The 13,147-nt window shown below is 41.0% G+C and overlaps 1 protein-coding gene across 1 annotated transcript; it reads left to right on the forward strand.

The window, feature by feature from the left end:
• The first annotated feature begins 5,206 nt into the window (after positions 1-5,206).
• On the forward strand, positions 5,207-10,961 carry glis2b (GLIS family zinc finger 2b). The gene is made up of 6 exons (XM_076266764.1): positions 5,207-5,367; positions 5,491-5,600; positions 6,647-6,813; positions 8,132-8,265; positions 9,751-9,869; positions 10,023-10,961. Exons 1-6 carry the CDS (start codon positions 5,207-5,209, stop codon positions 10,760-10,762), a joined length of 1,431 nt encoding a protein of 476 aa, XP_076122879.1. The 3' UTR covers positions 10,763-10,961.
• The last annotated feature ends 2,186 nt before the right edge of the window (positions 10,962-13,147 follow it).

The following is a 13,147-nucleotide window of genomic DNA, read 5'->3' on the forward strand; positions in this document are numbered from 1 at the left end:
TTTTTGGAGCCTGGGCTGTCCACAGAGATTGCGTTTTTACAGTGTATTCAGGACACAGGCAGCTAGCGGATGGTGAGGTGATGTTTGCTGTAAAAAGCAAAAAACGTGTGATATTGCTTAGAGCACCTTTAAATGTGTCAGTAAGAGAAGCGTTATCAGACAACAGAATCGGTAATCAGAATTGCTTCTTAGTACCATACTATGTCAGAAGCAACGTTAACTTTCACTTTCACGTCATCATCTTACAACCCCAATTCCAAAAAAGTTGGGACAAGGTACAAATTATAAATAAAAACAGAATGCAATGATGTGGATGTTTCAAAAGTCCATATTTTATTCAGAATAGAACATAGATGACATATCAAATGTTTAAACTGAGAAAATGTATCATTTAAAGAGAAAAATTAGGTGATTTTAAATTCCATGGCAACAACACATCTCAAAAAAGTTGGGACAAGGCCATGTTTACCACTGTGTGGCATCCCCTCTTCTCTTTACAACAGTCTGTAAACGTCTGGGGACTGAGGAGACTAGTTGCTCAAGTTTAGGGATAGGAATGTTGTCCCATTCTTGTCTAATGTAGGATTCTAGTTGCTCAACTGTCTTAGGTCTTCTTTGTCGTATCTTCCGTTTTATGATGTGCCAAATGTTTTCTATGGGTGAAAGATCTGGACTGCAAGCTGGCCAGTTCAGTACCCGGATCCTTCTTCTGCGCAGCCATGATGTTGTAATTGATGCAGTATGTGGTTTGGCATTGTCTTGTTGGAAAATGCAAGGCCTTCCCTGAAAGAGACGTCGTCTGGATGGGAGCATATGTTCCTCTAGAACCTCAATATACCTTTCAGCATTGATGGTGTCTTTCCAGATGTGTAAGCTTCCCATGCCACATGCACTAATGCAGCCCCATACCATCAGAGATGCAGGCTTCTGAACTGAGCGCTGATAACAACTTGGGTTGTCCTTCTCCTCTTTAGTCCGGATGACACGGCGTCCCTGATTTCCGAAAAGAACTTCACATTTTGATTCGTCTGACCACAGAACAGTTTTCCACTTTGCCACAGTCCATTTTAAATGAGCCTTGGCCCAGAGAAGACGTCTGCGCTTCTGGATCATGTTTATATACGGCTTCTTCTTTGAACTATAGAGTTTTAGCTGGCAACGGCGGATGGCACGGTGAATTGTGTTCACAGACAATGTTTTCTGGAAATATTCCTGAGCCCATTTTGTGATTTCCAATACAGAAGCATGCCTGTATTTGATGCAGTGTCGTTTAAGAGCCCGAAGATCACGGGCATCCAGTATGGTTTTCCGGCCTTGACCCTTACGCACAGAGATTTTTCCAGATTCTCTTCGGCTGTGGAACTCCTTTCTGATATTGCTCCACTATTTGTCGGCGCAGCATTAGGGGGATTGGTGATCCTCTGCCCATCTTTACTTCTGAGAGCCGCTGCCACTCCAAGATGCTCTTTTTATACCCAATCATGTTAATGACCTATTGCCAATTGACCTAATGAGTTGCAATTTGGTCTTCCAGCTGTTCCTTTCTTGTACATTTAACTTTTCCAGCCTCTTATTGCCCCCGTGCCAACTTTTTTGAGGTGTGTTGCTGTCATGAAATTCTAAATGAGCCAATATTTGGCATGACATTTCAAAATGTTTCACTTTCAACATTTGATATGTTGTCTATGTTCTATTCTGAATACAACATAGGTTTTTGAGATTAGGAAATTATTGCATTCCGTTTTTATTTACAATTTGTACCTTGTCCCAACTTTTTTGGAATCGGGGTTGTACACTTTCCTACCTGCTAGATTTGGCTAATAAAGCCTATGTGCACAAGTAGTATTTTCTTAAGTGAATTAGAATTCTGCTCTGCATTCTCTGTTTGCTTGTTGACATCTTATCATGTGTTGAATATGTGTGGTTTTATTGTTACTATCTATTTGTCTCAGTCACAGAAATGGCTGAGAAAATAATGTTGATTGTAAGTAGACAGAACGCCAAATGGTGTACCTAACTTATTGCTCGCCCCAGAAGAGACAGCTTAATTAATTAAATCTACCCAGGAAGGCTACATCACTACCTGCCCCACCCCCCTCCATTCTGACCCATTTTGATTCCTTTTAATGTTGGCATCAGTTGACTCTGCTCAACTGTGCTTGTGATTGAATGGGGGTGGAGAAAGGAGCTGATTACCCGATGAGCTACAGATATGATAAATAGCACTTAAAATGAAGAGTCACAGCGTATTTTTCTATGGTTTGGCCTTGGCTCCGATAATGCTGCCTTCGCAAATGTACTTAAATCTGCCCCCAAAGTGTTTTGAGTTGAACTGAATTACATTGTTGAAGACCGACTCCGGCAAAAAATCAACGTTTTAACCTATTTTCAGTAGGTTATCTCAGGAACTAAGATATTAGGGGTTAATCAATGGCTAGAGTGCATTTTTATGTGATTTTGACCCTTGTCAAATTTTGACCCTTGTAATAACTAAATGTACCGCAGAGCGGTACAAAATATGACCGCCGCCCAGTCCAGCACATGTTTTCCACAAAAATAAGTCACGCTGAAAGGCATATATGATTCTGTCTCACTGAATTGCGTTATGCACACTCAATTCTCACTGGTATCTGCTAGACAACAAGTACCAAAACATGATTAGTTCATAGATTTCACATGTAAAATAAAAGAATATTCATCTGTGGCGTCCGATTTTTATTTCGTGGCGCCCCGCCACAGATTAGTCAATGTATGGGAAACACTGATGTGTGCGTGTACATGTTTATGTGTGTGTGTGGGTGGGTGGGTGTGTGTGCGCATGTGCATGTGCTTGTGTATTTGCCTGTTTATGTGCCTGTGCATGCATGCGTATATATGTCTACTGTGTGAGTATGTGTCATACGTAGGATTACTGTGAATGTATGTGTGTGCGTGTGTATCTGTTTATGCACATGTGTGCATATGGAATGGGTTTACATGACCCCTGGAGGCAAACATACACAAAAATTGGTCATCCTAGGCCCTACGGTTCTCAAGATATTCACAGAAAACTGTGTCTGCCCTACCCTCCTTTCGGGGGGTCCAGTCCAGCGGGGGGGCTACAGATCAAAACGAAAAAATGGTTCCATGCTATCCATGTGGGGTTACATGCCCACCAAGTTTCGTGTACCCCGGTCTTTCAGTGTCCCGGGAATCCTTGTTGGTGTACGGTCACTAAATGTACACATAAATGATTTTATTGTAAGGCCCCCCATGAACGAAAGGGAATCCTTGACGGAAATTTGGACATGCGAAAAAAAAAAAAAAAAAAAAATCTGACTAAACCTATAGTCGCTTCGCTGCGCGGCGGTCATAATAAAAGTTAAATTTCATGACCATGCTTTTTCTGTTTAAGTCAAAGTTGACTGATATTTAGCTTTTATGCAAAGCAACATGGACTTGCAACAGCAGGTTCGGGAATCGAACCTGCATCAACAGATTGACAGTCAGTGACGTTACCGCTGCTTTGCCACAACCATACTCAAGAATTTATTTACAACTATTATGTGAAATGTATAACATCATGTATAACGTGATAAACATTCAGTTTAAGCATTGTGTAATAGAACACATTTGCAACTTAGAGCTAGGCCCTGAAATTCAAAAGCTTACATCTTTGTTTAATAGTTGAGTTTCAGCAGTCATACTGGACCTCGCTGCAATGCGACTTATGGGAGCAGGAGAGTCCGTTCTTATTTTTATGCATGTAAAAGTTTTGTAATGGTATTCTTATTTATATCATTTACTACAACATAAGGTTCATTTCAGGTAACTATAATATTCCCAGTTAATACAAAAAACATGTTGTAATTTACATTCAAATTATTTTACCAATAAACTATTGGGAAACAGGAAATCTTTCAAAAGTCACTCCATTGAGAAATCTATATGCCCGGTTAAGATGTGTTCGGGCCAGTCAAATCGTTTGGGTGGGCTTTTAATAATACCCTTCTTTCAGGGAGATCTAGTCTGGAACACCATAGTTCATAACTGTTTCCCTCAGAAAATAAAAATGTCAGGCCAATCAGCATCAAAAAATGCAGTTGGAAAAATGCAGAAATGTATTTACAGCAAAGGTAGACCCACATTCATTGTTTCCTGACTGTTGATGCCTGTCTCGATGCAAATGTTTTCCAATCGAGAGTCACCAGACTCTATTCACTTCGTGAATGAGTCTGGATTTTTCCAGGCTACTCATTTTGTGTCTGGTGAATGGTCTGGGTAGGTGAATCTTATTTTAATAACTCATTGCGGTTTTGTTGAGCTCTCATGTTCTCAGTTCGCAGCTGGTAGCCTATGCCTAGCTATGTTAACTTCACGATAGGCTACTTTACCCTGTCTGAAAGGCTCATGTAATCTTAAACCTCCGATCGAAATAGCAAGCACATGTTGGCCCAATGTTGGTATTGGTTGGCAGTGTCGGAGGTGGATTTTTAACGTTGAAACAATGTCACATCAACGTCAACCCCTCAAGAAATTGTATATAGAATGTTGGTTTATAATCATGTTCACTGACAAATACTATGCAGGCCTTGTTCCTTTGTACATTCAGAAAATACAAATAGACAACAAATAAAATAAGTTGCTTTTTTTATTAGCTTATTGTTATTTCTGACCAACATTTCATTTTGGAACATCTAACGAGAATGAAAGCACACTACAAAAAATATAAACTATAGGGTCACCATGACCGTTATTCTAATTTTCTGAGATTTTGAATTTGGGGTGTAAGCCATAATCATCGAAATTATAACAAATAAAGGCTTGAAATATCTCACTTTGCATGTGCAATGAGTCTATATAATATATTAGTTTCACCCTTTAAGTTGAATTACTGAGACAAATGAACTTTTGCACGATATTCAAATGTTTCGAGTTTCACCTGTAGTTGCTCCAGAAACGAATTGATGCATAGTGTGTGCACCCTTTTTGTTTATCTGTAAAATCCTTGCTCTTGCAAGAAATCACAGACAGTCGTTAGGTTTCCAGTAAGAAAGATGAACAATAAATATCCCTGTATATTAATTGCAACATTAAGGACACCATGAGGATTTTTAAAAGCTGTGTGATATACTAAAGTTGTTCATCAACTTTAGTATATCACACCAAAAAAACACTTTGTTGCCACTTTTCACTTTTGGCCTTTTCTGCAGGTGAGAGGGTAGTCATGCTCTCACTGGATGAACCGTTGGACCTGAAGCTTCCACGGGGATGTGTTAGTGAAAACAATTCTGCCCCTCTGACAAAAAGAGCAAGACAGCTACGCATGACCGATGATGGCACAGCTGTCATCATAGTTTCCTCATCTGCCTCCCCACATAGAGGTGAGTTTTATGCACATTCTTGTCCCAAGCAAGTCAAACACGTGCATCCTTCATAGATACAGTCCTGTCAATACATATAAAACTACTCTAAGTGTTCTCATGTTTGTTGTGTTCTTACAGGTAGAAGTACTGTGGTACCCCAGGAGAAATCTGACCCTCAAACGCCCCCTGCTGTTGACCTCAGCGTGTCACCCTCTTCCCAACAGATATCATATTCTCCTGGACTCACCAATGGAAATCAAGCATCTCATGTCTTCTCTGTGAGTGTCACTCACGTACATGGAGATGCAGAAACACAGACCCAAACTAGAACGTTTGTGAAAGTTTGACAGACATACTACCATTTATTTGTCGTGGCCCATGCAAAATGATTGAATAGGCATTTTGCAGCCCAGCGGCAGAGCATTTAATTCATTGGTTGCTATTGGAGTGTAAAGAGGACTTCAAGTAATATAGCAAAAATGCTTTTCAAATTATCTCCTACCCTTACGTTTAACAAAAACACACAGTGATCATCTCAGTTTCTCTCTGCCCTGTATATATGCTGTCATACTCCCATCTATCTTCTATCATAATGGGCAAATCTGATTTTGTTATTTGAACAGACACACAGGCCTCATATCAGCTAAAAAAGTTTGGATGACTGTGTCCATTCCCTGATTTACTCTCCCTGACACACATACATACATACATATACGTATCTATGTAGACTCTTGCATGTGGGAATCAGGGTGGCCGCGGGTCCTTAAAATAAAAAGTATTAAATTATCTTAAGTTCAGATTGGATGGGTCTTAAGTATTTTTTTAGGTGTGTCACCTCAAAATATAATTGGATGCAAATATAATTAGGACATCAATTTTTGTGTTATTCTTTCGCATTATACACATTTGGTCGATGTTCTTAAACTCGATTGTTATCAGTAACTGATTATTATCATTTTACTGTACTGTTAATTTTTAACAGACATCAGTGTGTTTACTTGGAAAGTGTACTGTATATTTCCACTTTTGATTTGTTTGTTTAGTCTTAATTTAGAAGTTGTATTAAAAAATCTTAAATTTAACTTGTTTATACCTGTAGACACTCTGGGGAATGAATACATGCATCCATTCTTAGAGTTTTGCATTTGAAACCAATATTTACAAATGTGCAACAATGTAATATAGAAAAGTGAAAGTGAAACAATGATTATTGGCTAATCATTAGAATTAAGAGTAGAATACATTTTTTAGCATCCATGTGTGTGTGTGTGTATGTGTGTGTTAGGACTCGCCTCAGATACGGTATGCAGATGGAGGAGCCTCCTCTCAGGCGTTGCAGTTTTTGGTTCCAATTGCAGGAGGAGGTGGATTACCCCTACCCTCCTCTGTGTTTGTTGGTCAACCAAAGGACAAGTGGGGCTCTTCTGACATCTCAGCAGATGAACAACTGGCCTGCCGGTGGAGGAAGGTGACTATAGCTAGATAGATAGATAGATAGATACTTTATTGATCCCCAGGGGAGATTCAAGGTCTCAGTAGCATACAGACAACACACACACATTCACCAACAGCAGAAAAAGTAATTAAAATTATATAATATAAAAACACAACTAAGCAATAAGGACAGTAGACGATAAAGAATATACTAAATATACTAAAATACAAATTATATTAGCTAACACTTAATCTAAATCAATTCTAAAACCAGTATCCACATAGTGGGTGATTAATCAATCAAGAGGCACTTGCAATGAGGCAGGGACTGAGCCTGTGATTCTCTGTGCATAGTAAGGTAAGGTAAGGTAAAGTGTTGCTGAAAACTTTGAAATCAGGTGCTATACAGTACATTTACCTTCCATAACTATTTGTAACGTCAGGTACTCCTCTCTTTACTTAACCTTCTTTACTTACTAGGGGCCTAGCAGCGAACTTGTTTCTACCTGTTCTTATTATGACCGCCGCTAGCGTAGCTATCGTAGCGGTCATATAGTGATTGTCAAAGTAGTTTTTGTTTTTTTCGTCATCAACTTCCTGAATTTTTGGTCAGCGATTCCCAGGACACTGAAACACCGGGGCACATGAAACTTGGTGGGCATGTAACCCCACTAGACTTTTACGGCATTTTTTTGTTTAGTTCCTGTTTAACTCCCCCCAAAAATTTAAAAATTGAAAATTGTTGTCTTGTATGACAAGTTTTGTGGAATATCATCCATGGGGGGGGCATAAAATAAATTAATTTATGTGTACATTTAGTGATTGTACACCAATCGGCCTGTAAATGGTGGGGTTGAGCGAAGGGTTGCTGGTAGAAGATGATGAGGAGAGTAGCTACAAGGCAGGACTGTCTCACACACACTCTCTCTCACAAACACACACACACATATAAACATACATGCGCACACACACATGCACGCATACACACACACGCATGCATACACACTCACATGTGTTTTCTCTACTCACCCTCTCTCCATGCCTCCATACTGGTGCACAGGTGCATGTTAATTCATTCCTCACATGACTTGTGTGCCAACAGTTAATACCCAAATAAGAGCACCACTACAAAAACATGCATAACCTAGGTCCTCGGTCCTAGGACATGGCATATGGACACTATAGACAAAAAGGTTCTTAAGTTGATTTTTAACTAAGTGGGTGGGTGGGTCTTTAACTGTTATTGATTATTGTAAATACAGTACAATTCCAATTCACTTCATTTACACATTTAAAACATGGTAAGGTAATCAGAATAATTCATTGTATCTTCATTGTCTTTGTGTCTGCAGTGCCACCTGCTCTTTGATTCACTGCAGGATTTAGTTGACCATGTTAATGACTTCCATGTGAAGCCTGAAAAAGACTCTGGGTACTGCTGCCAATGGGAGGGATGTGCTCGTAAAGGGAGAGGCTTCAATGCAAGGTGAGCACATGCAGAGCACATTTTATGATCGTAACTAGGATCCATACATGTCATGAAGACCTTCAAGAGACTGGTTCTGTGGCAGTTTAGACTCCAGGTGAATGACTTCCTGTACCCTCAGTCAGGTAGTTTGAAAAAGGCCAGAATCAGCGTGGATGATGCTATCATCTACCTGCTGCACAAGGCCTACTCACATCTGGAGAAGCCGGGAAACATAGTAAGATGTACCTCAAGGAGCTGTATTTTCACCATTGTATTTCACGATCTACACCTCTGACTTCAGCTTCAACTTGCCACCTTCAGAATTTCTGTGATGACTCCACCATTATGGGTTGCATCACCAAAGATGAGGAGTAAACATATATCTGGTCAGTTGACCAGGTCAGGACGTAGCGGCAACAGTGTTTACGGTACCAAATGGCAACTTTTCCAAGTATTTCCAGTAGCATGACATTGCGGCTATGTTTTCCACATTACCAACTGGCTACATCTCATCAGTGGACCAGGTAAGGATGTTGCGGCAAGATTACTCATGGTACCAAATGGCATCATCATCAGCTGACCCGATGACGATGTTGTGGCCCCATTCTTGACGGCACCAAATGGCAACATCATCAGCTGACTAGTTCTGAACGTTCTGGCAACATCACTCAATATTACATGGCAACGTCATCTGCTGACCAGGTGAAGACGTCACAGGAATGTCACTCACGGTAACAAATAACAACGTCATCTGCTGACCATGTTAGGACGTCACAGGGACGTTTCCTACAGTACCAAATGGCAGCGTCATCAGCTGACCCGATGATGACGTTGTGGCCCGATTCTTGACAGTACCAAATGGCAACATAATCAGCTGACAGGTCACAAAGTCGCTGCAATGTAATTAATGGTACCAAATGACAACATTGTTATGCAACATAGCTGTGACCAAATGACAATTTTATGGCGATGTTGCTGCAACGTGTTAGCTGGGAACATTGTCGAGTGGTTTCAGTTTCTCACTAACATTGTTGGGAAACCGTTCCACCAAGCTTTGTATCCAACCCAACGTCTCGTTACCTATTCATTTCAATGGGAACCTCCTTGAGCTCCAGTTACAGGCTCTCATGGAGGTTCCCATTGAAATGAATGGGCAACGTGGTCGACACAGTCGCACATGAAGCTTTGGTGGAAAACTGGCCTTACTCTGGCTAAAAGAACTTTGATTTTGTCCGTTTTCAGTCGGACACATGTAAAATGTTTGGTTTTGGTCGGACTAACACAATAATTGTTTTTTTTTTAATGACACATTTCTAGAGATGTTCATTAATGTGTGTTGTCCTTATAAATAAATAATTGAAATTTAGCACACTGTCACACACTCTCTGCCATATTTAATTTCAACTCATGTATGGGACATGGTGATGCCATTCATTGCTGTGAATTGATTATTGTAATCAATTCAGGCAGTTACATTTTGTTTTCCTTCTTGTTCTCAATTAGGTATAAAATGTTGATACACATCCGTACACACACCAATGAGAAACCACACTGCTGCCCCACCTGCAACAAGAGTTTCTCGCGCCTGGAAAACCTCAAGATTCACAACCGCTCACACACAGGTCAGTGCAACAATACTCCTGCCAACAAATGAATGAAAACAATATATTTATTTCAAAGACATGTGGTAGGGATGATGCTGTTCACACATAAGCAAATCTGCCACTCTCTCTGTTACAACTTTGTTATATTTTTCCCACCGTGTTCTCTCTTAGGGGAGAAGCCATACATTTGTCCATATGAGGGCTGCAACAAACGTTACTCAAACTCCAGCGATCGCTTCAAGCACACACGCACGCACTACGTGGACAAGCCCTACTACTGCAAGATGGTGGGTTGTCTGAAACGCTACACCGACCCAAGCTCCTTGCGCAAGCATATCAAAGCCCACGGGCATTTTGTGGCCCAGGCCCCCCCTGCATCAGGTACCATGGGGTCCTTGCTGAAAGTACAAATTGGGGAGCTAGGTGCAGGGACAGGTATGGGAAACGAGTCTGAGCTTGCCTACATCAGCAGGGCTCATATTATCATTCCAGGGGCAACGGCTGCTCCTCTGGGGAGACATGGGCTTCAGGGGATGGGGGGATCTCTTCCCATTACCTCCCTGAGTCCCAGACCGCTGGATCTCAGCACACTGGGTTGCCCCAGCTCTTCCCCAGCTGGCTTAGGGGTAGCCTCGTTCCTGTCCCTCAGTGGATCCTCGCTTGGGCTGGGAAAAGCATCCCTCTTATGTCCTGCTTTCCATGCCCTTCCACAGGGACTGCCTATGATGCCTGTACTAGGTGCTGAGAGGAGAGCAGGAGGCTTGGAGGCAGGGCCATGCGGGGAGGAGATAGAAGAGGAACTAGAGGCAGGTGGAGTCCTTAATCTTTCCACAGGGTCCTCCCATGACCCACTGTCCTGGGTGGTCATCCCCTCTGGCACTGTGGTGCTCAAGCCAGGAGTGGTCAATTGAATCACAGTCATAAACAGATACAGACATTTAAACGCACATTCCATAAGAGAATGAATAGTTCCATAAGAGATTGGATAGTTAGAAGAGGCTCAGTCGGGAGAGAACAGTTTGACCATGTTAATTTACTGCTGTTTCAGCAAAGGGTTCTATAAAAAGCTATACTTTCCACTGAATGTCACCTATTTCTCCTTATAAAAAAATTTGGGACCAGTTTTGCACATTTTGTTGTACAATGCAGACACCTGCACCTTCCACCCCACTCCACTGATGTTAATCTATTCTTATTCTTTACACATACCCTACATTCATTACACATGTTTGCTTACTCAATGTATAGTTTGTACAAGACGACAATGTGTGCCATGCCTTCATGGCTAAACACAAACACATGAGAAGTGGTTTTGAATGACTTATATTGCTAAGAACAGAGCAATTGCATCGAGCATATGCTGAAGCCTAGGGACAGGACTGACTGTCAATGATTTTTAGCGGTCTGCAACCTTATTCCTCAGTGACATTAGTGCTTTTCTCAGTGTTTAAAGCATTAGCGTGCAGTTATGTCAGGGCCTTGTCTTGTGGGGACAGATGTGACTCCAGAGATTATGGCCCTCATTTATCAACCGAGCGTAGAAACCAGTGTAGATCTGAGCGCAGAAATCATCTTACGACAGGGCTCATGATTCGTGAAACGAATGAAACGTTGATATCACTACAAATTCCAGCGTAAGAATAAATGTGGCGGTTGGAAACAAGTGTAATTTAAATATAACGCCCCTATATATGCTCGTTTTAAAGGCCTCGCCCCTAGAATTTACGGATGTGCATTATACGTCCAAAAGAGAAACATTTGTGACCTCGAGATAGCCACAGTGACGTTGCGAGTCCAGCTGAACCGTGTTAATTTTGACAGCTAGAAAAGTGTCATCAAGAAAGCTGGGAAATTATAGCGATTTAAGTGCAACAGACTTAATTTTCGCAGAGAGAACGCATCATACTACAAACACGTTCATTACAAAACCATACGACACTGCTTCTTACTCTTTGAAAATGTATGACTGTTGCGTTTTCCGAAGAGAAAGTAGCCTAATCCTCTCCACATAGCCTATAGACCAGGAGTGGGCAACTAATTTCCCCAAGGGGCCACATGACAAACTGGGACTGTTGAGGAGGGCCGGACCCAAAATACCAATCTCAAGTCTGAACTCAATTCTGTTCAATTCTATTCTGTTCTTGTATAACATTAAGTAAATCATATGGTTTTGTTTACTAGTCGTAAGAACAGACGAAAATATGAGGGAGACAAAGGAAAAACAGCAATATTTAATCTATGTCCAGTATTTAATCCTCATTCTCCAAAATGATTTTTTGACATTTATATTTTTTTCAGTTTTCAAAGACTGATATGAAAAAAGTACTACAATATCTATATAATTAGGCTAGGTCATGAAACCGATAGGCCTGTGCCACCATTTCATCAACACTTATACACAATATTTCTTCATTAAATCATTACCATCATTAAATTAACTCTATGCAGAATTAGACTACGAAAATGTGGAGCAGACAATAGTAGGCTGTCATTAGTTAATCAACATGTACAAAGAAAAGTTTTTTAAAAATGTAGGCTATTTTTTTGCTTTAACTTTATGCACATAACTGATTGGTCAACTCGCTCTGTGTGTTGAGCCGGCTGCTTCAAGCAACCTGTGGGTAGTAGCATCATACTAGTTCGCTAACATAAGCTTTGCAAATAAACTCAGACATATTTTGGTTACAATTACGGGGTTATCCGATTGTAAACTGTCTATCTGCCAGTAACGTTTTGAAATGAACACTTCGTATCGCCAACGAGCAGCAGTAGGAGTTCCAGTCGTTCTAACAACTTCGCGGTGGTGAGCGACGCAGACATAAGAGACACAAAACTTTGAAAGGTTTACGCCGACGTAAAGGCAACTGCATTGTGTCGACGCAGAAGCATAAATTCTGTTCACCAGCACATCAGTGAGGGTGTTTACGTCGTATGCATCCACGCACAAATGTATGGGCGTACAAATAGCAGTCGCTTTCAAAATAAAAACAACGATATTGATTTGCATGCTTTATCTCTATGCTAGGCTCTTGACTATTGTTCTTTCACGGACCTTACGCGGGCCGGTCAGGGAAAGCCCACGGGCCGGATGTGGCCCGCGGGCCGTATGTTGCCCATGTATGCTATAGACCCTTTCATGGAATTTTCATTATCAGCATCATAGTTGGCCCCACAAGACTTCCTTTTTAACATTCCATATGTTATCTTAATGCAGAGGAAGTAGATTGGGGCCCAAATAGAATGTTCAAGCATTGTTTTTGTTTACCTTGTTGAAAGGGTCCATATATATGCAGTAC

The sequence above is a fragment of the Alosa pseudoharengus genome, unplaced genomic scaffold (genome assembly GCF_046254945.1).
Source record: "Alosa pseudoharengus isolate Yale_2024_CS ecotype anadromous, Long Island Sound unplaced genomic scaffold, YU_APseudo_1.1 YU_APseudo_1.1_scf_4, whole genome shotgun sequence".
NCBI lineage: Eukaryota > Metazoa > Chordata > Actinopteri > Clupeiformes > Clupeidae > Alosa > Alosa pseudoharengus.

Bases quoted from the DNA above. Each gene is read 5' to 3' on its own strand.
- glis2b (XM_076266764.1), top strand. From the start codon at position 5,207: ATGCTCTCACTGGATGAACCGTTGGACCTGAAGCTTCCACGGGGATGT. The intron at 5,368-5,490 runs GTTTTATGCACA...TACAGGTAGAAG, and splicing joins GCCTCCCCACATAGAGGTGA to TACTGTGGTACCCCAGGAGA. The intron at 9,870-10,022 runs GTCAGTGCAACA...GTTCTCTCTTAG, and splicing joins TCACAACCGCTCACACACAG to GGGAGAAGCCATACATTTGT.